Genomic DNA, 23672 nt, shown 5'->3' on the forward strand with positions numbered 1-23672 from the left:
TCATAATATAAGAAGCAAGATTAATTGATTATAAAATGAGATTAAGTTTTGAAGATTATATATATGTTTAATCAATTCGATCGGTGGGTTTTTTTTTTTCTTTTCTTTTTTTAAAGAAAAATGAAAAACCAAACCTACTGAACATTAACATTAAGAAATTTTTGAGATTGGTATTTAATATCAACCGTTCCAAAAACATTTATTTTTATAATTACTTTACTTGATAAATTGTTTTTAATATAAAATAAACTATTTCTTTTTAAAAAATTGGCTCGTTTGATTTTCTAAATATAATGTGATTCATTAAAAAAAGTTTACATTTTTATCATATACCTTGAATGTTCTCTGTCTTTTTTCGACATTGTTGGATGTCAATTCCGGATTTTAGTATATTGATTTGCATTTTTTTAAATTTTTTTAGCCATTTTTATTAGAGTGATTTTGTGTCATCGGGCACGTCAATATTGTTGGCGCCACATAAGTAAATTTTGTTGTCACGTCATTATTTTTTGATATTACGTTGTTATTTACCGACAATACATTAATACTCTAATGAAAAATAATTAAATTGAAAAAAAAAGTTAGAAGACTAAAATGTTGACTTCATCTATAGTAAATAATAATAAAAAAATATGTGAATCATATGACTAAAAATACAAAAATTTGTGTGAGACGGTCTTATAGGTTGTATTTTGTGAGACAAATCTCTTATTTGAATTATTCATGAAAAAATATTACCTTTTATGCTAAGAGTATTACTTTTTATTGTGAATATCGGTAGAATTGACTCGTCTCACAGATAAAGATTCGTAAAATCGTATCACAAGAGACCTACTCGACTAAAAATATGGTTCTGTATGTTCTTTAAGAAGATCTTGCTTTCGTTTGTTAAATGGAATTGGGTGTTTTTTTTTCTTTTTTGTTTTTTTTTTTTAAATCGGTGTATTTGGATCTTAGGAAAACATCAATCAATTTATTTTTGTGAGAAAACTTTGTTTTATTTTATTTTTTTGTAAATATGTTTGTTTGATAATCAAATCAATCATTTCTAACCCCATAAAGACAGGCGTACGGGGAGGAATAAAATAATAAATATCGGAGGTCCAAGAAACGAGTGGAGTGGGAAATTTTATTTTATTTTATTATTTTTTTTTCTTTAAGAAGACAAAACTGAATTGTATCATTGGGACAAACGAAAAAGAAAACGTAACTTAAATGTACGAGATTCATGAATTATATGTTATGAAACTTCTCTTTTAGAAGTAAGCAAATTTATAATTAAACCCACGAGTTTGTCATGTCTTTTGTCACATATGAAATACATCGTTCAACCAAAATCAAATGACGAGGAAATAGCTTAACGAGCCAATTTATGAGCAACAGAATTATTGGTTTCAAGTCCTCTTGATAATTAATGAACAATGCGAAGTGTTTTTCTTGTGTTTTTTGATAAATTGATGATTATATATGGATGTAGCTAGGATGATTTGTTTGGACAGTAAATAAATCCTTTGACATCTCTTTACCTACGACCAAAATCGACAAAAAGCTTGGAAAAGAGATACGATCGAACAAAAGTTGAAGTCGAACATGAAACAAAAGCTTCCCCAACAAGGTTTTATTCACACATGATAATTATATATTAATGTCACCGGTGAGCTGTAATCAGTATTGGATGCCTTCTAGAGTGTAAAAAAAAATCTACGGCTGTTTTTCTCGTGCAGCAAAAAACAACAGTACTGCAATTCTATCAAGTTCGGTACAAGAACGATCATTCAATCAATGCTGTTGTATCTTGTTTAACTATGATGTAATATGCTCCCAGCTTTTATTTTACATTGATTGGTTCAGAAAGACAGATGAAATTTATATATTATCATTAAAAAGACAAAAATTTGTGTTAGACAATCTTACGGATCGTATTTTATGAGACAAATTTTTTATTTAGATCATCTATGAAAAAAATATTACTTTTTATGCTAAGAGTATTAATTTTTTTTGTGAATATCGGTAGGATTGACCCGTCTCACAGATAAAGATTCGTGAGACAATCCCACAAGAGAACTACTCCAATAAAAATTAATAAAGATGTAATTGCTTAGATTAACTAATATTGTTCTATCATAATTCATACATAAATCAATAAAAGATGTGATAATAAACTGAAAGATAAAATGATATTGTTATTTTTTATCTTTAATTTGAATCAAATATGTCACGATGAAAAGATATACAGTACTCCATCGTAGACAAACATGATGACTTATCATGTTTTTGGATTGAATACGTATCTTGCGAGATGATTTCACGAATCTTTATTTCGGGTCAAATATACTGATATTCACAATAAAAAGTAATATTTTTTCATGGATGACCCAAATAAGATATATGTCTCACAAAATACGAACCGTTTCACACCAGTTTTTGCTATAAAAATCATTATTTGTTTCCCTTTAATGTTGATAGAAAGAGCCAGGAAATTGTTTGTAATAACTAATTATAATGCTTAAAATAATAATACAGAATAAAATAGTATTTAATTTATTCTTTGGTGATTCCTCTCCCCAAGTATATAATATAGGCTTCCCCTCATTTCCATCGCACTTCCATCCACTAATTTCTCTCCAAAGTCTCTATATTTTCTACTTAATTAATTGATAGCTCATTCAAATCAATGATAATGAAGAACAATGAAGAAGATACGTACCTGTGCCCGAGCTTTAGCTGCTATTCGGCCGACAAATTAGCGGACATCGTTGCGGAAGTCGCCATGGATGATGAAGAAAACGAGCACGATGAAGCCTTTGAGTTCAATTTGATACGTGAAGATGAGGAAGTCGTGGTCTACGATGGTCAAATCCGGTCGATGTTTCCCGTTTTCAACGATGATCTTAAGGATGGATTTGATTCGGAGAGTCTCGGGATTCCGGTTAGCAACATTTTAATTGGCGATTTCGAGGAGAAAGAAGAGAGATCAGATTGGAATCACCTTCCGTCGTCTTCGTCGTCTGAAGGGAATGAATTGGAAAGCGTGCCCCCGGGGACGTACTCCATCTGGCGGCCTAAGGCGGCTGCTGTATTGTGTAAAAAGAGCAAGTCGACTGGATCGACGTCGTGGAGCTGGAAACTCTCCGACATTCTGCGGCGGAGCAACAGCGACGGTAAAGACAATTATGTGTTTCTAACTCCCAAGCACCGTGGTCATGATCATCAAAAGCCTCAGAAGATAATCGAAGCTTCAAAAGTTCAAAAGGTAGCAGGAACAAATCCCGTCTCCGGCGGCGGTGGCGCGCCGGGATCTCCGTCGCCGCACGAGGTGCTTTATACGTGGAACAGAGCGATGAATGCAGAGAAGAGGAAGAAATCGTATCTACCGTACAGGCAAGGCCTTGTAGGGTTCTTCACTAATGTCAACGGCTTTAGCAGGAGTTTCCCGCACTTCTAGAAGCTTTTTATTTTAAAATTTTATTTTCTATTTGAAACAACGTAAATTTCCCTCAGGTTGTAATGAAAAAATAAGAATATTAATTTAAGAAGGATAATATTTTCTGCTTTTTAAATCTTATAGAGTTTTATAATATTTTGGGGGTTTTTTTTTTACATCGTTCACATATCATATATTATATAAATATATTTAAAATAATTAAAATAAACACATGTAAATATGTATTATTATATTAAATAATCGCACGATTACATTATGTCTCAATCGCATTTGACGTGATGTAGCATGTACCTAAATATGTTTTGGTTTGAAAAATCAAAAAAAATTCATAAATAGCCAGTGACAAATATGTCACTTGTTAATAATTGCGAAATGACTATATTATTTCAATTATCGAATAGGTCAATATTATTAATTAAGCAGTAAATATATACAAAAATGGGAATCATCCATCTTGGTGAGTTGAGCAATAAATTCATTATATATTAAGAGAATCAAAATTATGCGATCTTTAAAATTTGAAATAAAATTTTAATAAATATTGCCTTTGAGAGCTGTCCATCCTGCTTAGTTTATAAGTTCAACGCTGGAGCCTGGAGTATACCAATATTTAAAGTATTCAATCGGAAAACTGTATTATTTTACATAATTAACCAAAAAAATCATCGCATCGCCATGCTTAGATTTGAATTGGTAAAGTAGGTAAGAGTATGAACAATCACGGGTTCGACTCATCCTATTGACATCTTCTCGGTCAAGCATGTTGTTCATGACTTCATCAGTACGGTTTATCCCATCAACCTGATTTACAAGCTATTGCATTAAGTTTGAGGGTAGTTCTAATGCTTTAAGCCTGAGAGTTTTCTCGATAAACACCCAAAACGTACTGGCTACATTCCCCTAAAAAAAGAAGAATCATCATTATATAATAAGAAACACTAAGCAACTTGTTCAAGTCAGAAAAACAACAATTCGAAAATAGTGAAGAATCGTGCTATAATATAAACGTACTACAGTTGTATATGTATCTTGATTATTATTCAACGATTTGGGATTACAAGTTATCTGGATTTTGATTGGATAAGCTTTGGTGGATCCGACTCAATATTAATTCCTTTTAATCCTAGTCATCCTCTTAACATGCATGCCTGATAAAATACCCCAAAAGTTGACTAAAGGAGTATTTGACATTTCATTTTTAAATATACAAGCTAATAAATTATATATATTGAGTACCTGATGAGAACAAATAAAGACACCTATCATTTTTATCAAAATATAAGTATGTTATGTTGTTATTAAAAAAAAATATTGTGTTGATTTTTAAAAATAATTAGCTTAATCTTCGAGATATATTCAGATTTATTTTTTTCGACTCGATTTAAATTTTGTAAGCTGGACTAAAATTCAATCAAGTGTTCAATTTCGAGTTCGAGCCCATGAAATATTGACTTACTTAAGTCCGTGAAAAACTCGAAAATATTTGCAGCACAATTTTTTTTAGATTGTTTGTACATAGTTTTAATGTTTAAACTTTGCATTTATATATTCACGAACTACTCGAATATAAACAATTAAAACTCGAACTTGATTCTAGCTTATGATAACTTAATTCGCTACATCTCTAATCCTCATATTATATATCTTTGTCAACACATCCCACAAAACAAACATAAATTATATATATATATATATATATATATATATATGTGTGTGTGTGTGTGTGTGTGTGTGTGTGTGTGTGTGTGTTAAAGGTTATGGGATGTGGCTGCTAGGAGCATAGACGAGTTGGCTAAGCTTTGAGTAACGTTAGTTGATACTCAACGGCGCACATAAACGATTCTCATATGGAACAAATTATTTAATATAATATTATGAAAAATATGCTCTGAGGTCGATATTTGTTATCATTTATCTCATTTTTTTTGCCTTTTTATCCACATTATCGATTTACCTAACCATATTCTGCCTTTTTTCAGAGAATAACCAACAATTGTTTCCATATGGATGAAGGACATGTGAGTCGCATAAAAGGATAAACTTTCTAAAATAAGGTACGGGATGTGGCTGATTCGAAATAGAGAAAATAATATTTTCTTGTCTGTTCGATTCGCTGTCCTAAGATCTGGCAACAAACATAAAAAAAGACACGTTTACTATGAGACTGATGATTGCTTATGGCCGTATCCAAATTTTGGATTTAGGGGTCGAGACGAAAATATTTTTAATAAGGAATTCATCAGTGTGGAAATCGCATAATTTCTCGCTGCAGATATTTTGCCATTTTTTCAAATTTGAAATTATATTAAGAATAATAAACAAATATTAATATGAATCAAAATCTCAAATTTACATAAAATCTCATTTTTTTCGAGACTCAATTATAATGACGTCCCAATTAAATAAAATAAAATAAACACACAAAAATATTCCATGCTACTGAAATCCAGGAATCCGTGCTTGTGTGGCCCTTTAAATTAAAATTCCGAGTATTAGGGCATCTCCAACCCAACTCCAAAATGGAGTACTCCTTCATTATAGAGCACAAACTCTCCTCCAACCCATCTCTATTCCTCTACTCTATTTTAGAGGATGGAACAGTTGTCCTCTAAAAATGGAGGATGACTGTTGAAATGGAGGAGGGAAATGGAGGATGGAAATATTACAGAAATGTCATTCTCAAAATTGCAATATAACCCTTGTAGTTTTATCAAATTTTTTGGCCAATTTTTTTAATAATTTCGAATTTTTTATTTATTTTTAATGTTAAATATTTTTTTGGCCACTTTTTTTAATTTCGAATTTTTTTAAATGTTTTTAATTTTAAATAATTTTTTGTCCATTTTATATTTTATATTTTGAATTATTTAATTCTGAAAATTTTATTTTAATTGTTTTATTTTTTTTGCATGAATTATTTATAATTTACAATTTATAACAGTCACGAAATAGAATTAATGAACAATGTAATGACAAAAAAATACATAACATAATTTACTACAAACATTTATTATCGATTTAACTTAAATTGATAAACATACGATATTTGTAGACATAATAAAGTAGATAATAAACAAAAAACACACACAACAATAAAGATAAACATATCACCAAAAAAAAAAGCACACAACACACACATACAACAATAAAGATAAACACATTCTTATTTCATTGCAATCATGAGAGAACACTAGTATGGTGGAAGGTCGGACCCGGATGGTGAAGTTCCTCCGAAGAACTGTCCAAACGGTGTAGAAGTTCCGTCGGAGCCATCCCCCGTCTCCATTCTTTTCTGCCAAATTTTTTGTTGTTCTTTGATCAAGTATGCACGGACCGATTCATCAACGCACATAGGGTTCATCCTTAGTATTTTGTTTTCTTCTTTAAAAGCCATTATCGCATTCCTTTGTTTCTCAACAGCAATGAGTTGTTGTCGATGTACCTCAGCATTCTCCATAACAGTCACCATTTTCTCAGTACATTTGGCCATGGTGGAAATGTCCTTCAAGTGTTCTTCAGTAGCTTTTCTTTTGGCTTTGGCTTTTTTTATGCCAATTGGACGCTGAGAACTCCCTCCTGATGGATTATCTTCATCCAGGTTTATAGCAAACCCAGATAGCCCTCCAGAATCGGGTGTTGGTGATTCTGTGTTGGGAGAATAGTCAGATTGGGATGAGTCGATATTCCCGCGGTTTGGTATGAAATTCGGTAAAATAGCGTTTGATGACCTAAACTTCTCTTGGTCCTTAAGCAAAGACCATACATGATCCAACCGCCAAGTCGACCCAGTTGATTGCTTAAATAAGGCTTTTGCTTGATCCAACTATAATACGGTATAAATTTTATCTTAGTCACATGAAGTAAAAAAAATATAGTTTCACATAAATATGATAAAAAAAATTAATTACTCACAATGTCTTTCTCAGAAGCACCACTTGGACGACTAAGTTCCACCTGGCTAACACATGAACTAAAGTTTTGGACAATCTTGTTTATGTTGAACCAGCGACATTGGAGGGCCTTAGTAGTTCGAGGCTCTGTTGAGTTACCGGCGAGTTGTTCGTTGTATGTAGCTGCCACTCGTGACCATAACCTATCGCGTGATTGGTTTATACCAATTATTGGATTTTGGGAGACATCAAGATAAGCCATCACGAGTAGTTTGTCCTCCTCGATTGAGAAGGCAGCACCACGTTTAGATGAAGTCATTTGATTGTAAATAATTATTCAATTTGTAGGAGTTGTCTCAATGTTTCGTATGATGCTTCAATTTATAGCGAAAACATTTTGATAAAAAATCTGGATCAACGGTCTCAATTAAATTAAATCTGATCTAAAGGTGTGTATTGAAAGAAATTTATTTTAAATGTACAATGCATCTTTATTAGATGACAACAACTAAACAACCCATCACATGGCTTTGATTAGAAATGCACAACCCGTGACAGCTAGTACATAGACAAGACACCACTAGACAACAACTGATTGTGACTAGACACCACTAGACAACCCATCACATGGCCGGTCTCAATTAAATTAAATCTGATCTAAAGGTGTGTATTGAAAGAACTTTATTTTAAATGTACAATGCATCTTTATTAGATGACAACAACTAGACAACCCATCACATGGCTTTGATTTGAAATGCACAACCCGTGAAAAAAAAAATGACTAGACACTACTAGACAACCCATCACAGGTAGTATATAGACAAGACACCACTAGACAACAACTGATTGTGACTAGACACCACTAGACAACCCATCACATGGCCGGTCTCAATTAAATTAAATCTGATCTAAAGGTGTGTATTGAAAGAACTTTATTTTAAATGTACAATGCATCTTTATTAGATGACAACAACTAGACAACCCATCACATGGCTTTGATTTGAAATGCACAACCCGTGAAAAAAAAATGACTAGACACTACTAGACAACCCATCACAGGTAGTATATAGACAAGACACCACTAGACAACAACTGATTATGACTAGACACCACTAGACAACCCATCACATGGCATTTATTTGAAATGCATCTCAATTGGCTTTATTGAAATACACAACCCGTGAAAAAAAAATGAGTTGGCTTTTATTCCATATAATATTAAATATAAATTAAAATATCTAACATAACTAAACTAATAAGTGTCACCACTTATTTAAAGACCAGTGACTTCTTGATAATTTACTCAACTTGCTCAAAAATGAATTTTCATGAAGGAGGTCCTTCAAGTTTTTCTTTCTATGCGTCCTCGTCGTCATCTGACGACGAAGATCAACCTAGTGCCAACATACAGAATGAGTTGAATCGCATTGACGAACAACAAATGGTTTTAAGCCAACTCATAAACAGTGCTACCGTTGTCTCCAATTACTTCCAAGAAAGTGATAATTTGCACCGTCGAGGCTCGATCACTGGCCATGTTGTGATTAATCGAGACAGATTAGCTGCCGAACAACGCTTGTACAATGACTATTTTTCTGAGTCTCCAATGTACAATGAATCAATGTTCAAGAGACGTTTTCGAATGTCTCGTCAGTTATTCTTGCGCATTATGGAATCAGTTCAACAACATGACAATTACTCCGTACAGAAAGTAGATGCGTTGGGGAGGCCCGGGTTGTCCCCATACCAAAAGATAACAGCTGCAATGCGTATCTTAGCATACGGTATGGCTGCAGATTCAACGGATGAGTATATTAAAATCGGGGAGTCTACTGCGATTGAAAGTTTAAAAAGATTTTGTCGGGCTGTGGTGGAGGTTTTTGGTGACTGGTATCTTCGGTCTCCAAATGCTGAGGACATTGAAAGGATTCTCCTTATTGGTAAACAACGTGGATTCCCGGGGATGCTAGGAAGCCTAGATTGTATGCATTGGAAGTGGAAGAACTGTCCAACAGGTTGGGCTGGACAATATGCTGGTCGTAGCGGAAAACCAACCATCATTTTGGAGGCCGTAGCAGATTACGAGTTGTGGATATGGCATGCATACTTTGGTCTGCCAGGTTCAAACAATGACATTAATGTGTTATCAAAATCTCATCTCTTTGTTAATTTGGCCAATGGTGTAGCTCCCCCTGCTAACTATGTCATACAAGGAAAAGAATACACCATGGGATACTACCTAGCAGATGGTATATATCCAAAGTGGGCTACTCTAGTGCAAACAATCCACAATCCACAAGGTCCAAAGAAGAAATATTTTGCAGCACGACAAGAAAGTTGTAGAAAAGATGTTGAACGAGCATTTGGAGTATTGCAATCAAAGTGGGCGATAATCACTGGACCTGCACGAGTTTGGAGCATACAAGTGCTGCATGATATCATGACAACATGCATTATAATGCATAATATGATTATTGAAGACGAAAGAGAATTGAATGTGCCAGTCACAGATTATCGCGAGGCACCCATCCCAGATGTTGAAATGGCACTTGATGAACATGTCCGATTTCAAGAGTTTCTTGCACGCCATCGTAAAATAAAAGATAAATCGGCTCACTATGCACTCCGAGATGCTCTTATTGACCATTTGTGGGAGGAGTACAGTAATTCGGAATATTAGTATTTTTAATGGTCAATTTGTGTGTTGTTCTTTAAATCATGTGTCGTTTATGTTTGTCTTGATATTTATTTTATGTCTGTTTGATGAATGTTGTCTTTTGTTTGCAATTTGATGACAAAATAAATGTATTGTTTGAAATAAACGAGTCGAATACACATGTAGTTGTATTATGTTTAACGAATTAATTAAAATTAGTTAAATAATACATTATGAAATTAATTAATTATATATATGTGTGTATTTGAAAATGAAATAAATTAGAGAAATGAAATATTTTGTAATATTTAAAGGAAATGGGTTGAAAATGAAATAAATTAAAAAAATAGAGTATTTCTTAATATTTAAAGGAAATGGGTTGAAAATGAAATAAATTAAAGAAATAGAGTATTTGGTAATATTTAGAGGATATGGGTTGGAGAAGGTTTTTGAAAATAGAGATCATGAATCTCTATTTTAGAGGATAGAGGATGAAAAATAAAGGATATGGGTTGGAGATGGCCTTATATTGGCATTTATGGTTCTCATTTGAAAATGGTCTTAGTCAGCTACTCGGCCCATACTAATTCTTTTGGGCTGAAATAAACGTAGAGAATTGATAAAGCTTCACTTGTTTGGGGCCCATTGATTTAGCATTTATGAATTTTTTAAACATAATTGATATATATATATATGTGTGTGTGTGTGTGTGTGTGTGTGAGTAAATTTATATTATATTAATAATAATAACAACAAAAAAACTTCTCATCCAATATAGAAATAAAGTGAAAATAATCATAAAAAATAATCCACCACCTTTTGCTATCTCTATTATATATTTAACGAAAATTCTTATGAAACGTTTTCATGAATTATTTTTGTGAGTCATATATTTTATTTGAGTTATTCATGAAAAATATTATTTTTTTTATATCAAAACATTAATTTTTCTTATAAATATTGACAAATTTGACATATATGCTGATAAAGATTCATCACAAGAGACCTATTTCATATATTTAGTGTCAGACCATCTTACAACATTTTGATTTGTTGGTTGTTTGACTTTTCATTAATTTTTATAATTATTAATATTTTTTTAATACAATAATTTTCTTTATAAAGTTCACAAAAAGATTTTCAAAAAATTAAAAATTATACAAATATATAACACGAATGGAAATAAATCTATATATAAAAAAAAACCGGAAAACACAACTCGTTGAACTAGATTATTATTTGAAAGTAATGGAATCGCAAAGAAAAGTCTTTTGTGTCACGTGGAAATAAATCCAAAGAAAAGTATACAAAAATCCATGCTGGAAGAAGCGAAGCTCTCTATCTTCCTCGTGCATCCCATCTCTCACCGCTCCAATTCATTCACCAGAAACTTCCCAAAATCGATCTTAGATGTATTCTCTGCAGTTCTTGAATTGCTGGGGTTTACACCGCTCCGTGTTTTTGTGTTCCAATGGCAACTCCCAGAAGAGTGGCGCCGCCATTCAATCCTCATTCTGGGGCAGAAGTTTCAATTTCAAGAATGGAGTTTCGAAGTTCGCGGCGCGTCGATCGTGTAGAAGGGGTTCTACCGTTGTCGCGGTGTCCTCTAACGCCTCCTCGTTCAAGATGAATCTGAATGAGTATATGGTGACACTGGAGAAGCCGCTCGGCATTCGATTCGGGCTCTCTGTTGAAGGGAAAGTTTTTGTTCTCGCACTTCTAAAAGGGGTATTCTTCTTTTCTATTTATATGGCGGCTTTTGCTTTCAGTAAAATTTTTGGTTTGCGCTGATAATAATGTAGGAGCTGCAATTCATTTGCTCAAAAGTAGAGGTGCAAACGAATTGAGGTGGTATATTTTCATTAGCTCAAACAATCGAAACTGCACCAGAGCTCGAGCTCATCAAACTCAAAATAAAGTAGCTAGCTTGGCTCGAGATCAGATTGTGCGTGTCAGAATATTGTATGTGATCATATCCACGAGTTCATGAGAGCGAGCATTATTTTAATAATAATGATTTTATTGTGATTGGTTTGATGTAATTTAGTAGGCTCTTGGAGCACGATCGATGACTGGATTTTGCTGATGTTATTTTTGACCAATTAATCCATTAAGTGATCATGCAGGGGAATGCTGAGAAATCAAGAATAGTTATGGTGGGTGACACTTTGAAGAAAGCGAGTGAATCATCTACTTCAAAGCTTGTTGAAATCAAGGACTACGGCGATATAGAGTGCGAATTGCTTTGTGTTTCCGAAAAATGTTTAGTAGTTATTAGGCCACTCATTCTTTTTGCTTCATTTTCTACTATGGTACCTGCAGGATTCTTGTCAAGGAGAAAGCCGGTTCTTGTAGCCTTGTGCTCGAGAGACCCTTCTCCCCTTTCCCCATCCATCTCTATCTTCTGAACGATCTTGATACTTTATTTAACCAAGGTCTTGTTCCAATTGCCACTTGGAACGATAGTATACAATCTTCAAATTCGAATACATCTGGAGAGGATGCTGGAAACTCTGGATCGGTGACATTTTGTCCAAAACTTTTGTCTTCCAAAGGATGGAAGTACATGAATGATCAGGACAAGAATGGTCAACCAAAGGTAGCTAAGAACTCTCCTACTCTACCATTTGGTCCTCTTGTTGCCACTTTCACAGAGGAACTGCCCGAAAACGCTGAATGGGGGCATGGTAGTTTTCCACTTGAAGAGTATGTGAAGGCATTGGAACGTTCAAGTGAAGAGCTCTACTATAACCATTCTCTTGGTATGCGCTATAGTAAGGTGTGCATACGAGCTGGTTTATTCATCATGTTAGTATTGGCAGATGTTTATAGTCTGAAAAGAAAGTACATTTGATCATCAAGTTTCTTAGAGTTTTTAAAGCGGGAATTGGAAAACAGACAGAGAAATAAATAGAGTTTTTGACTAGAGAAAGTGGCATACCATTTTTAAACTGTGAATAAATTTTTTTACACTTTTTTTGGTACTTCTCAATCTCTCTCTCTCTCTCTCTATTTATATCTTACATTGATTCTTTTTCAGAATTAGTGCCACTAGATGACTTCGAGTAAGAATTCAACTCCATCTTATGCCTTCGCTTTGTTTTGATAGATTACGGAGCAAATTTATGTCGGATCATGTATTCAAACAGAAAAAGATGTAGGGACACTGTCTGACACAGTGGTGAGAGCTAACATACCCTTATCTTCTTTACTATTGCTTGATTTATAAATTTTTCCCCTTAGATTTTCATCTCACCCGTCTCTTACGCTCCCAAAATGATATGTAAATTTCCTGCACCACCTATCTTGGCAATTTTTTTCAGGAGTCACAAAATGATACTGTTCAATTATATTAGTAAAGCATCTGGTGCATTATTAGTATTATCCATTTCCTTAACATAATTGAAACAGATTGTTATTGTCTAAGAAATCTTGGAATAGTTTGGATATGTAGTCCTCTGAACACAATTTTTTTTATTTAGTTATTGTAAATGAACCATATTACTGGGTACTTTTGTTCTGGTTTATCACCCTTATCTCGTGCAATGTATTGGTCGTCTCTGGTTCCTTTGCTAAACTGAAACATTCTGCAATGTCTGCAGGGAGTGACAGCAGTACTGAATTTCCAGAGTACAATTGAAGCTGCAAATTGGGGAATTGATTCAAATTCGATCAATGAGTCATGCCAAAAGTTTAATGTTCTTATGATTAACTATCCCATAAGGTTGTTGCATGGTGCTTTCTTGGGAAGAATGATATAATTCAGTGTCGTTATGCTTTCTATTTAAAGTAGTTTTTTACCTACTTATCCTTGTCTAAATCTGTTGATGCGCGAAATACCTCAAAAAGTAAATAACAACACAGTTTCATATTGTTGTATTTTAAAGAGTTTATTTTATGAAATTGTTTCTCCTATGTTTTCTGCCCTTATGATTTTCATTTTATTATCATTTTTTATTTTAGGGACTCAGATTCTTTTGACATGAGAAAAAAACTGCCATTCTGCGTGGGTCTTCTGCTGCGCTTACTTAAGAAGAACCATTGTGTTTATATTACTTGCACCACTGGGTTTGACCGATCACCTGCTTGTGTGATTGCCTACCTACACTGGATAACAGATACCTCCCTTCATGCTGCTCACAATTTTGTTACTGGTTTGCATACATGCAAGCCCGACAGGTTTGACACTTCATCCGTTCTCAAACTTTGTAAAGAATGTGGTGCCATAAACAGCCTTATCCTTGTTCTTAACTTTTGTCCTTGTGTGAATCCTATCAGTAAAATGTAATGTTAATTCTGGTTCTCTAAGAATATTGTACTAAATTAATATTGAATATCTACCAATCATTTGGTACGGCGCACTCTGATTTGAGCTTCTAACCAAGATTTTAAATGCAGGCCAGCAATTGCCTGGGCAACATGGGATCTTATTGCCATGGTTGAAAGTGGCATCCATGATGGACCTTCAACCCATGCTGTAACTTTTGTGTGGAACGGTCACGAGGTGAGGAGATAAATCCCAACTCTTTAAGAGCCGAGGTCTCTATTGGTTAAGGGCCATGTAGCCGGCGACATGCTTTCAGTTTCATCTTTATTATCAGCTTGGGAATCTGTGTCTACTTTAGTTTTTTTAATATGAGAAATCTTCTTCTTGCAGGGGGAAGATGTATACTTGGTAGGAGATTTTACGGGAAACTGGAAAGAGCCAATCAAGGCAGTGCACAAGGGTGGCCCCAGATATGAAGTTGATATTAGACTTCCACAAGGGAAGTAAGTTTCCTTATCCTCTCATTTAGAAGCCTAATAGTCTGAGGGTCTGTCGTCAAGCTATAGTCTTCGGCAGGTATTGCTTTCTTACAAAATTCCGGTGAGTAGAATGCTTACATTCCAGTCAATTAAACCGTGAAAGGACCAGATACTTATGCGCTGTGAGGGAATCCGTCAATTGTTCGTTTCTGTCATGATAAGGACTAAGTTTTAGATTCATAACCACCAAGATGCTGAATCGTAAAATATATGTTACAGGTATTACTACAAGTACATTATTAATGAAAACTGGAGACATTCCACAGCTTCACCGACGGAAAGGGACGAAAGGGGGAATATTAACAATGTAATTGTAATTGGTGACACGGCCAGTGTGAAACCTTCTCTTCTACCGCCACAGAAGGTATGGCTAACCCCAACCTGGAGAGAAATATTTATAGTTTTAAACCACAAACTCTAAATCACCTTGCTATTACTATTTTGGCCAGCCCCTTCAATTTTTACCAAAGGAAATTGAGTTACAGAAAACAATAATGACCCTTATAGTTTTCATTCAGTGCTGATGGTACTTGGAACCTTCTTTGTGTTAGGACGCAAATATTGTGAAGGTCATTGAGAGGCCATTGACGGAAAATGAGCGCTTTATGTTGGCAAAAGCTGCTCGATGTGTTGCCTTTTCTGTCTGTCCTATAAGGCTGGCTCCAAAGTGATAGATGTGCATCCGCTTTTTTTCTACTACATCTGGAAATTGTAACAGGAAGTTCATTAACAACTCTCTCGTCATTCTTCTGGTAACATGTTACACAAATCATTATATGCTACAAGGGCCAGCATGAGCACAATGAGTAAATATTATTACGCTTCTTGGATGGAATCATCAGGGCTTCGTATGCTTGCTAGCTTGGTGCACAAGTTGTTAAAGGTCATATATGCTTATGATTTCCAAGTTCAAGTTCCAGTTCAATTCGGAGGCGAAAGTGCCTACGTCTATTTGGTGAAGTCAAGCTTTTATGTTTTATTCTACTTAGAGCTCACAAATCACAGTCAATGTATTTGCCATGACATGCAAGGATAATAATTTTCCTTTTTTCAGTGGTTCTGCTTGCGCTTTGGACGTATAAATAATACTTGTAACAAATAAAGCTTTTTGAAACTTTTTTCCCCAAATTTTTATGTTGCTCGTCATGATTTAGAAAAACGTTAATGGATTTTTCATTTTTGTGTTTTATCTTTTCATTTATATATAGGAGGATGTGAAGTATTTTTCGATTAAGTTGTAAAAAGGTTCCCTACATATCATTTCAGATAGACGCGGTAACTTTCTTTTCCTTTTTTTTTTTAAAAGAATGTTAGGGATCGGTTTGTCAATTAGGTGTCGAACCCAAAATCTCGTTCCAAACGCCATCGGCGTAACTTTCTAGCTTTTCTTTGTTGAAGTAAAACTGGGAATTGGGGACAGATTGGTAATTTAACTGTTCTCAAGAATGCTGCAATGACAAAACAATGTTGACATAATGAAACTGGTGGAGGCTTTGAAATACAAGGGCTACTACAGGCATGGCCGAAAGGACAACGGGCAAGACCATCCTCACCAATGCATCCCCAACATTGAATCTCTCTCAATCTTCATGTTCTGCAAATGAAAAGTAATTCTGCAGGTAAGTCTCCAATTAATATGCAAACCCATTCCAGCAGTGTTGGGGAAATGTGCGGAAACCCAAATGGTGTTGATGTATTCATTTGGTCAAGGACTAGATGCCTTCAAAATTCTATCCGAGGTAACATACGGAGGGTCAATCTACGACTTTGGTACATGTACTAGTCATGAGACCAAAAACTCAATGGAATGTACGACTTTGGTTTCATTTTAGATTATCTTTACACATGTATGAGTCCTCAATTAGTTCATATTAGATTATATTTACATATCTACCAGTACTATTGAACTTGCACAAGCATCATCTGAATCCAACCGATAACATGAATGCTTTTAGAGCGTTGATATCATACCATAAGTCTGGAAAAAAGAGCACAAATCCAAAGAATGATCTTAATCTTGTTATTCATTCTATAATTCACTAAAGTCTTGGTAGAAATATGATTTTAAGGCTCCCTATCACTAGAAAAACTCATGCCCCCCCTGCCGCAGAACAATCCACAGGTAGTAGATAAAGTAGTTGTGCACCACCAAGTTTTAGAGATAGGGCCTTATCTTATATTATCCTTCACCCACCATAGGTGTCTACCTTCTTCAAATGAATTATCCACCAAATTTTTATTTTAAATCCACCCCATCATAATACATAATCATACATTTTTTTGGTAAATATGAGCAGTAGTAAAATCAAAACTTTCATGTTTCTTTTTCTTTTTCTTTTTTTGAGTTGGGAAAAAGATATATTTTTTTTTTAAATTGAGGTCTCGAACCAAACTTCGTTCCAAATTTAAAATTTTGATGTCAGAAGAGTTATAAATATCTACAAAACTTCCATATTTCTATTATTACAAAAAAGTCAAATAATCTAGTGTTGCTTAAATGAAAACTTGCATTTGAGTGCAATTTTCTTAATCTTTTATTTTTCCCCAACCCAAGACTGAATCCATCTCCAACATCCATACCTGATCCGCATGGGGAGAAGCTCAATTTTACATACATTATCCAATTATTTTCATGCATGCACTCCATGACAATTATTTTATATTTGTCTGTAACATATTTACCATATGCATTCGTTAAGGAAATATATTATTGAGTATTTTAATTTTTCCGAGGAAAGATTTAATTTATTACAGTTGGGGGGGGGGGGGGGGGGGTCTCTACCTGCTGAGATGATTGTGTTAGTACTAAACCAAAAATATTGACGATAATAACAATTAATTAGTATTATAAAGGGGACATGAGATTCAGGCTCAATGCACAATGTCGACCGTTAGTGGTTGCATCGCTACTCGCTTCACATTATCCACCACGCAGCAAAAAACATCTAGACCGGCAGCGTTCCGCCCTGTGACCACCGCGAGCCTTAATTCCTCCCCAGCTTCTCCGCCGAGTCTCATCAGAAACGAACCAATCTTCGCCGCTCCAGCTCCCGTTATCCACCCTCTTCTGGTACTTTCATCTCTCTGACTCTCTCCCCACATTTTCAAGATTAAACAAATATTTATGCTTTTGTCACACACTTAACTGTTAATATGGAGGACTGCAGAGAGAAGACATGGGGAAAAATTCATACGAGGAAGCCATTGCTGAACTCCAAAAGCTTCTAAGGTTCGATTCATCGTCATCATCAACAACTGGGAGTAATCCGCATTGAATTTACTTGAAATATTATAAGAGTATCAAGCTACGAAATTGTTTGCATGCATGCAGTGAAAAGGGGGAACTTGGACCCGTCGCCGCCGCCAAAATTGATGAAATAAAAGCGGAGCTGCAAACAGTTGACAGCACCGCCGCCGCTTCAGCCACCGTGGAGACCTTGAAAGCCGGTTTCATCCATTTCAAGAAAGAGAAATATGAGTAAGCTTTCCATATCCAAAAGAATAACTAAAGAAGTTTGATTAAACAAACAAAGAAGTTGAATTCTGCTTTATATTTTCTTTACGTTTTCAGGAAAAATCCTGCTTTATATGGTGAACTTGCTAAAGGCCAGAGTCCCAAAGTACATAGCTATATCGAAATATTTTCTGATATTTTATTTTTAGAAAAAAAATCTAAGGGCCTTTATTTATTTTCTATTTTTGTACAGTTTATGGTGTTCGCTTGCTCGGACTCGCGGGTGTGTCCCTCACATGTGCTCGACTTCCAACCCGGAGAAGCATTTGTGGTTCGAAACGTTGCGAATATGGTCCCTGCTTACGACAAAGTATGCTATATTATCAAATTTCTTGTATACTTCTTTTTTCAAACTATCTAATGTTAAATGCGTCATTTTAAACTGTTTCTTGATCTGCCATAGACTAAATATTCTGGAACCGGGGCTGCAGTTGAATATGCTGTTCTACACCTTAAGGTATATTTTAATACTTTGTTTTGGTGCCTGTTACAATTATGTGTCATGTAAACTCGAAAATTTCTACAGGTTCAAGAAATTGTAGTGATCGGGCATAGTGCTTGTGGAGGAATCAAAGGGCTCATGTCATTTGCTTGTGATGGATCCTCCGGCACGTAAGTCGCGTACTCGTAGACTAGACGATTTTGGATCAGGAGACTCGTGGGATGTGCATGAAACTTACGTAAAAAATTTATATAATTACAGGGTCAAAAAGAAATTGGTGAGTAGTGATTCTTTTCAATTTAATGATTTTATGGCTGATTTGTTCAGTGACTTTATTGAGGACTGGGTGAAAGTCTGTTTACCTGCCAAGTCCAAGGTGCTATCCCAAGCTAATGGTTCCCCTTTTGGTGGTCAGTGTGCGCTGTGTGAAAAGGTGAACAATCAAACTTCTAAACCTCTTCTAGTCTTCTTCGGTGTTGTTCTGTATGTTATCAAATTTCAATTAATTATATTTTGATTTTTGGTAATTTAAGTTTTTTTTATTGAGAGTGTTGATGTGGTTTACACGCGTTAACGCTACATAACACAATGGTGCTACATAAAAAATGATTAAAATTGTTATAAAACAAAGACAATAGACTAATACTGAAATTTGACAACATAAATGATAAAAAATTATAAAAGTCTAACATACAAGACAAAAAACAAATTTTTCTAAAATAACGGTTACTAGGTGTTCGACCCGAATCTCAACTTTGCGAGACAGATAATTATCAAATATATGTACGATGTGTATGTAACACAAGATATGATGCTTCGAGATGATGTTGATTGTTTATTTTTCATTTTTATTTCAACGTGCAAAACAGGAGGCAGTGAATGTTTCACTTGGAAACTTGCTGTCATACCCATTTGTTAGAGACGGTCTGGTGAACAAGACTCTTGCATTGAAGGGTGGCTACTATGATTTCGTTAACGGAACGTTTGAGCTGTGGGGGCTCGATTTCGGGCTTTCGCCATCTCTCTCTGTATGAACCTGAAACCATTACCATTTCTCCGTACGTTATCTTTTCCCTTATTATATATGAAAAACGATTGATGTCCTTTCCCTGATTTCAAATTATGCATGAAAAATGATCAACTATTAGGAATGGGAATAAATGTCAATTCCTTTTGGTGTATGATTTCATGTTTAAAAGTTTTCATTTCCAAGTTTATTCATATTGGAATTTCTCCAATTTTCTTGGCTTCGACAGCTAAAAGATGTGGCCAGCATACTGCACTGGAAGCTCATGTAGGAAGATCGTCAGAGGCCATTCTCCCATGATGCGGGCTCTTTGGAATTGCAATTTTATAATTATGTATATTTGTATACCCACAGACTTCCTGTGTAACAAGATTCCATCAAATTCTGCTAAAAGATGTTAATTAATCCAGTAAATTTTTCTTGAGTTAAGCGTTTTATATACTCGGATGAAATCACACACTGCTAACAGATTTAAAAAACTAAAACAAGTCATGAAATGTGGGACGGAAACTCAATCGATTCTTGTATTTCAATCCGCCATGAATGCATGAACTACAATACATTTCAGGTATAAGAAAGCCTACTTATAGAAATATGCACATGGAAAGTTAGTTATCATACAGCATTGCGGCACTATAATTATTTACAATAGTCCAGTATTATCGAACAAGAATAGAGAATGTGATGAGCATTTCCACTGTCAAATAATTATCTAACTCTTAAGGCCGTGTGTGAGAATTGTCCTAAAAAATCTTTAGCCCTTGGAAAAATCATTAGGCACATACACATCAAAATTAATGAGTTTAGGTATGAAGCAGACTCTTGTATAATGGCCACAAAGGAAGCAAGAATCACTTGTCCTCTCCATGAAGATATATACTTAAATAAAGCAGTTTCAAGCAATTGAAATTTACCCCAAAAAAAGTTCAGTGTTCACCTTTATCACCTACTTTGCACTGGTCCGTTATTCTGTACAAGTCACTGCCATTGGAAACCTTCTTCCCATTAATTGATGTAATTATAACACCCAAAATGAGCCTGCCATAAGAATCACGTTTCGTAGATTGAAGACCCTGCAGGACCAAAATTACACCAACAAGTTTTTAATAACATTATTCATTTGTCTTCGAATTGTAATAATTCACATCTGAGCAAAATGAAATTTGGACAAAATTTGAACCAGCTCTGCATGAGAACAAAGGGCAAGAAAGGATTGTATAGTAGGCATACTGCTTTTCCAGCTGTCCGTTTGATGGAGCATCCAAGACAAGAACCCCACTAACTCCCGTTGCTCCACGGATTTATCACGTGCAAACTTAATACTTAATATTGGTCTAGTGACTTTCCCAAACTTTACAAATTTATCAACAATGCCACCTACCTAGACATAAAACATAACCAGGCGAAGGAACTCCTTAGCAATTAAATAATTGTTCCTTAGCAAAAATTTCATAAAACAAACGTATTCAAGAAGTTACTTACGGTGTCAATTGGAATTGAAAACCCAACTCCAGATGAAGCACCAGAAGGGGAGTATATAGCTGTGTTTATCCCAATAAGATTCCCGGAACTATCAAGAAGTGGTCCTCTAATATTACCAGTATTAATCGCACATCGATATGGACGACGTTCTGAATTTGGACGGCCAGTTGCAGCTGAACTCCCTCTGAAGCCCACTAATAGAACATTGAAATTGTGATGATAAAGAAGAGTTCATGCAGAAGTTATACAAGTTTGCCCGCTACGTCTAGCTCGTTATATATTGAGACATAAATAAGTTAATCAATTCAGGAAAAAGAGAACATAGAATTGTATTGACACCTTCTGACGCCAGCTGTAAGTGTGTATGGTCCAGTCCAAACTGAGAAGCAATAAAACATCAAAAGGTTAATAAAATCACATACATAATTAAAAAGGAAAACTCATGAATTAGATCACATTATACCATCATAATTCCATTTCCGAAGTCACAATAATCAACATCCAGCAAGAGTAAGACATGCTTTTAAAATTTAAAACAGGGTGGAGAATTATCTTCCAACATCTTCTGATATTAATATCTACTCGTACAATTTCTTTGTCACACTATAAAAAGTAGTCAAGGCCATTGGCGGAAGGACAATGTTATTAGCCGTGTGATGTCTTCTCCATGGTTCTAGGATTCAAAAACATGCTGAAATTAATATTAAAAACATTCAGATTTGATATTTAAGGCACAATAGGAACTGGGGAAGATTTAATGATTATGCAGCAGCAATGTACGTGTGGAAATTTTTTTTAGGAGAAATAGAGCCAAAATATTGGAAAACGTCCATAAATTTCTACAGAACTCCCAAATTATCCAAAGGCCTGCATTTCTCCAGCATGTTGCTTAAAGAGACTTTCTATCAGTGGTCCCCAATGAAAAAGCAATTATTGGTGGCTTTCCAACATCATCATTAATACTAAGCCAAATCTTGAAAAATTAACGGGTAAAAATGAAAGCCTGTAGAAAGGAAGAAAATTATTGAGAGGTATGTACTTACAGGATTTCCAATTGCGTATACTTTTTGACCAACAAGTAGGTCTGCAGAAACTCCAATTGGCATTGGTCTCAACTTGTCTTTTGGTGCATCAATATGCATGACAACAACATCCTTATCTGGATAAAACCCAATAACTTTTACGTCATATACACTCTGGTCTGCAAGAGTAACCCTGAAAACAACAACTACAGAATTTACCAGAAAAACTAGAGCTCGAAAAGATATATTCCAGAAAATCATCCCTATAGAAAAGAAAACCCAGCCAGCTCCAACTAATTTCACTGCATTCTGTAAGAGTAGATGTCGACTACAAACTCTAGAAGGTGTGCAGAAGCTCAAATAGGCATCCAATGTATCTGCGTTGTCTGATGGTATAATTAGATGATGTCGAAAATTATGTCTGATGCACGAAGGTCTTCATTATAAGAAGACACCCAATTCTGAAAATATGTTTATGATTTAATTACAAGGGTTTTTCCAGTCATCAAACATAGTCTGATGCATCACTCTATATATAGTAGCTGAGAACCAGCTGGAGCATAACTATGATACTAGAAGCTATGCTAATGTTATGAGGAACTTTCATGTAGGAAATAAGAAGTCTTGCACTATAACCTCTGTTTGCTCCTATGCACAGCACAAATAAAGGGCGGTATTAACCACCAACACTATCATTTCCATGAATTGAAAAGGTCTATTTCTAAGAACTGAAACCTTCTTTCAAATCATCTTAAGGTAACTATGAAAAACAACTCAAGAATCATGATTTTTCTAGCAAGATCATTGGAAAACAAAACCCATGAATAAAACATTTTAAAAAATAGGCACACAGATACATCATAACCAAACAAAGAAATAAGAAGGAGAATACTTGAGGATGCACCCCGAATCTAATGATAGTTAGTCACAATGTGGCCCTGTGTATCCCATACAAATCCTGATCCCTGCGGCACCTCCAATATATCCAGTGTAAACGCATCCTGCCTAAAACATGGAGTAGCAAATCAAAGGTGAATTAATAAAACATACTACAGGAAATTTTAGTACGAACTTAAAACTAAAATCTTTAATGCAGCTAACATCAAACCAATACAAATTATTACAAGAGCAATATATACAAACTGGAAGAGTTAATTTAGAACAAAACTAGCTAAAAAGAAAACTGATAAAGAACAAAAAAAGCGCCAATTCAAATGAGATAGCCACAAAGGCTTGGACTTTGCTCTCATTAAAAACAGAAGAAATAGAACAGTAGCTAAAGTTCAGTAAAATTAAGAAAAGCAAAAAAAAATACCTGGAGGCAAGATTAGTAATGTAAACAAAGGAGGGAGTGCTGTCTTCAAAAAGACGAAACGTGGCAAGTTCAT

General features: G+C 34.8%; 5 protein-coding genes and 1 pseudogene across 7 annotated transcripts; 4 read left to right on the plus strand and 2 right to left on the minus strand.

Annotated features, from left to right (window-relative positions):
• Positions 1–2592: 2592 nt before the first annotated feature.
• LOC140821603 (uncharacterized) lies at positions 2593–3544 on the plus strand. The gene has a single exon (XM_073182136.1). It carries the CDS (start codon positions 2675–2677, stop codon positions 3443–3445), a length of 771 nt encoding a protein of 256 aa, XP_073038237.1. The 5' UTR covers positions 2593–2674; the 3' UTR covers positions 3446–3544.
• Positions 3545–6375: 2831 nt separating this feature from the next.
• On the minus strand, positions 6376–7715 carry LOC140821611 (uncharacterized). The gene is made up of 2 exons (XM_073182144.1): positions 7358–7715; positions 6376–7268 (listed from the first exon to the last, which is right to left on the minus strand). Exons 1-2 carry the CDS (start codon positions 7652–7654, stop codon positions 6636–6638), a joined length of 930 nt encoding a protein of 309 aa, XP_073038245.1. The 5' UTR covers positions 7655–7715; the 3' UTR covers positions 6376–6635.
• Positions 7716–8225: 510 nt separating this feature from the next.
• LOC140821605 (protein ANTAGONIST OF LIKE HETEROCHROMATIN PROTEIN 1-like) lies at positions 8226–10261 on the plus strand. Its single transcript, XM_073182138.1, has one exon. It carries the CDS (start codon positions 8654–8656, stop codon positions 10013–10015), a length of 1362 nt encoding a protein of 453 aa, XP_073038239.1. The 5' UTR covers positions 8226–8653; the 3' UTR covers positions 10016–10261.
• Positions 10262–11256: 995 nt separating this feature from the next.
• LOC140821593 (phosphoglucan phosphatase LSF1, chloroplastic-like) lies at positions 11257–16095 on the plus strand. 2 transcript variants are annotated; one of them, XM_073182119.1, is made up of 10 exons: positions 11257–11719; positions 12118–12224; positions 12314–12770; positions 13101–13172; positions 13594–13715; positions 13955–14170; positions 14390–14495; positions 14649–14761; positions 15017–15161; positions 15349–16095. In XM_073182119.1, exons 1-10 carry the CDS (start codon positions 11402–11404, stop codon positions 15466–15468), a joined length of 1776 nt encoding a protein of 591 aa, XP_073038220.1. In that variant the 5' UTR covers positions 11257–11401; the 3' UTR covers positions 15469–16095. The 2 variants fall into 2 exon arrangements, with proteins under 2 accessions (XP_073038220.1, XP_073038221.1); XM_073182120.1 differs by lacking the exon at positions 11257–11719 and adding an exon at positions 11745–11953.
• Positions 16096–17647: 1552 nt separating this feature from the next.
• LOC140821583 (carbonic anhydrase 2-like) lies at positions 17648–20204 on the plus strand. Of its 2 annotated transcripts, none has more exons than XM_073182105.1 (10): positions 17648–17867; positions 17965–18026; positions 18129–18275; positions 18369–18417; positions 18505–18621; positions 18715–18768; positions 18838–18923; positions 19081–19186; positions 19623–19811; positions 20010–20204. In XM_073182105.1, exons 1-9 carry the CDS (start codon positions 17679–17681, stop codon positions 19785–19787), a joined length of 975 nt encoding a protein of 324 aa, XP_073038206.1. In that variant the 5' UTR covers positions 17648–17678; the 3' UTR covers positions 19788–19811; positions 20010–20204. The 2 variants fall into 2 exon arrangements, with proteins under 2 accessions (XP_073038206.1, XP_073038204.1); XM_073182103.1 differs by having other exon boundaries at positions 19623–19781.
• Positions 19967–23170, minus strand: LOC140821584 (protease Do-like 1, chloroplastic; annotated as a pseudogene).
• Between the last annotated feature and the right edge of the window lie 502 nt (positions 23171–23672).

Source organism: Primulina eburnea, unplaced genomic scaffold, assembly GCF_022965805.1.
Source record: "Primulina eburnea isolate SZY01 unplaced genomic scaffold, ASM2296580v1 ctg636_ERROPOS244172, whole genome shotgun sequence".
Classification (NCBI taxonomy): Eukaryota; Viridiplantae; Streptophyta; class Magnoliopsida; order Lamiales; family Gesneriaceae; genus Primulina; species Primulina eburnea.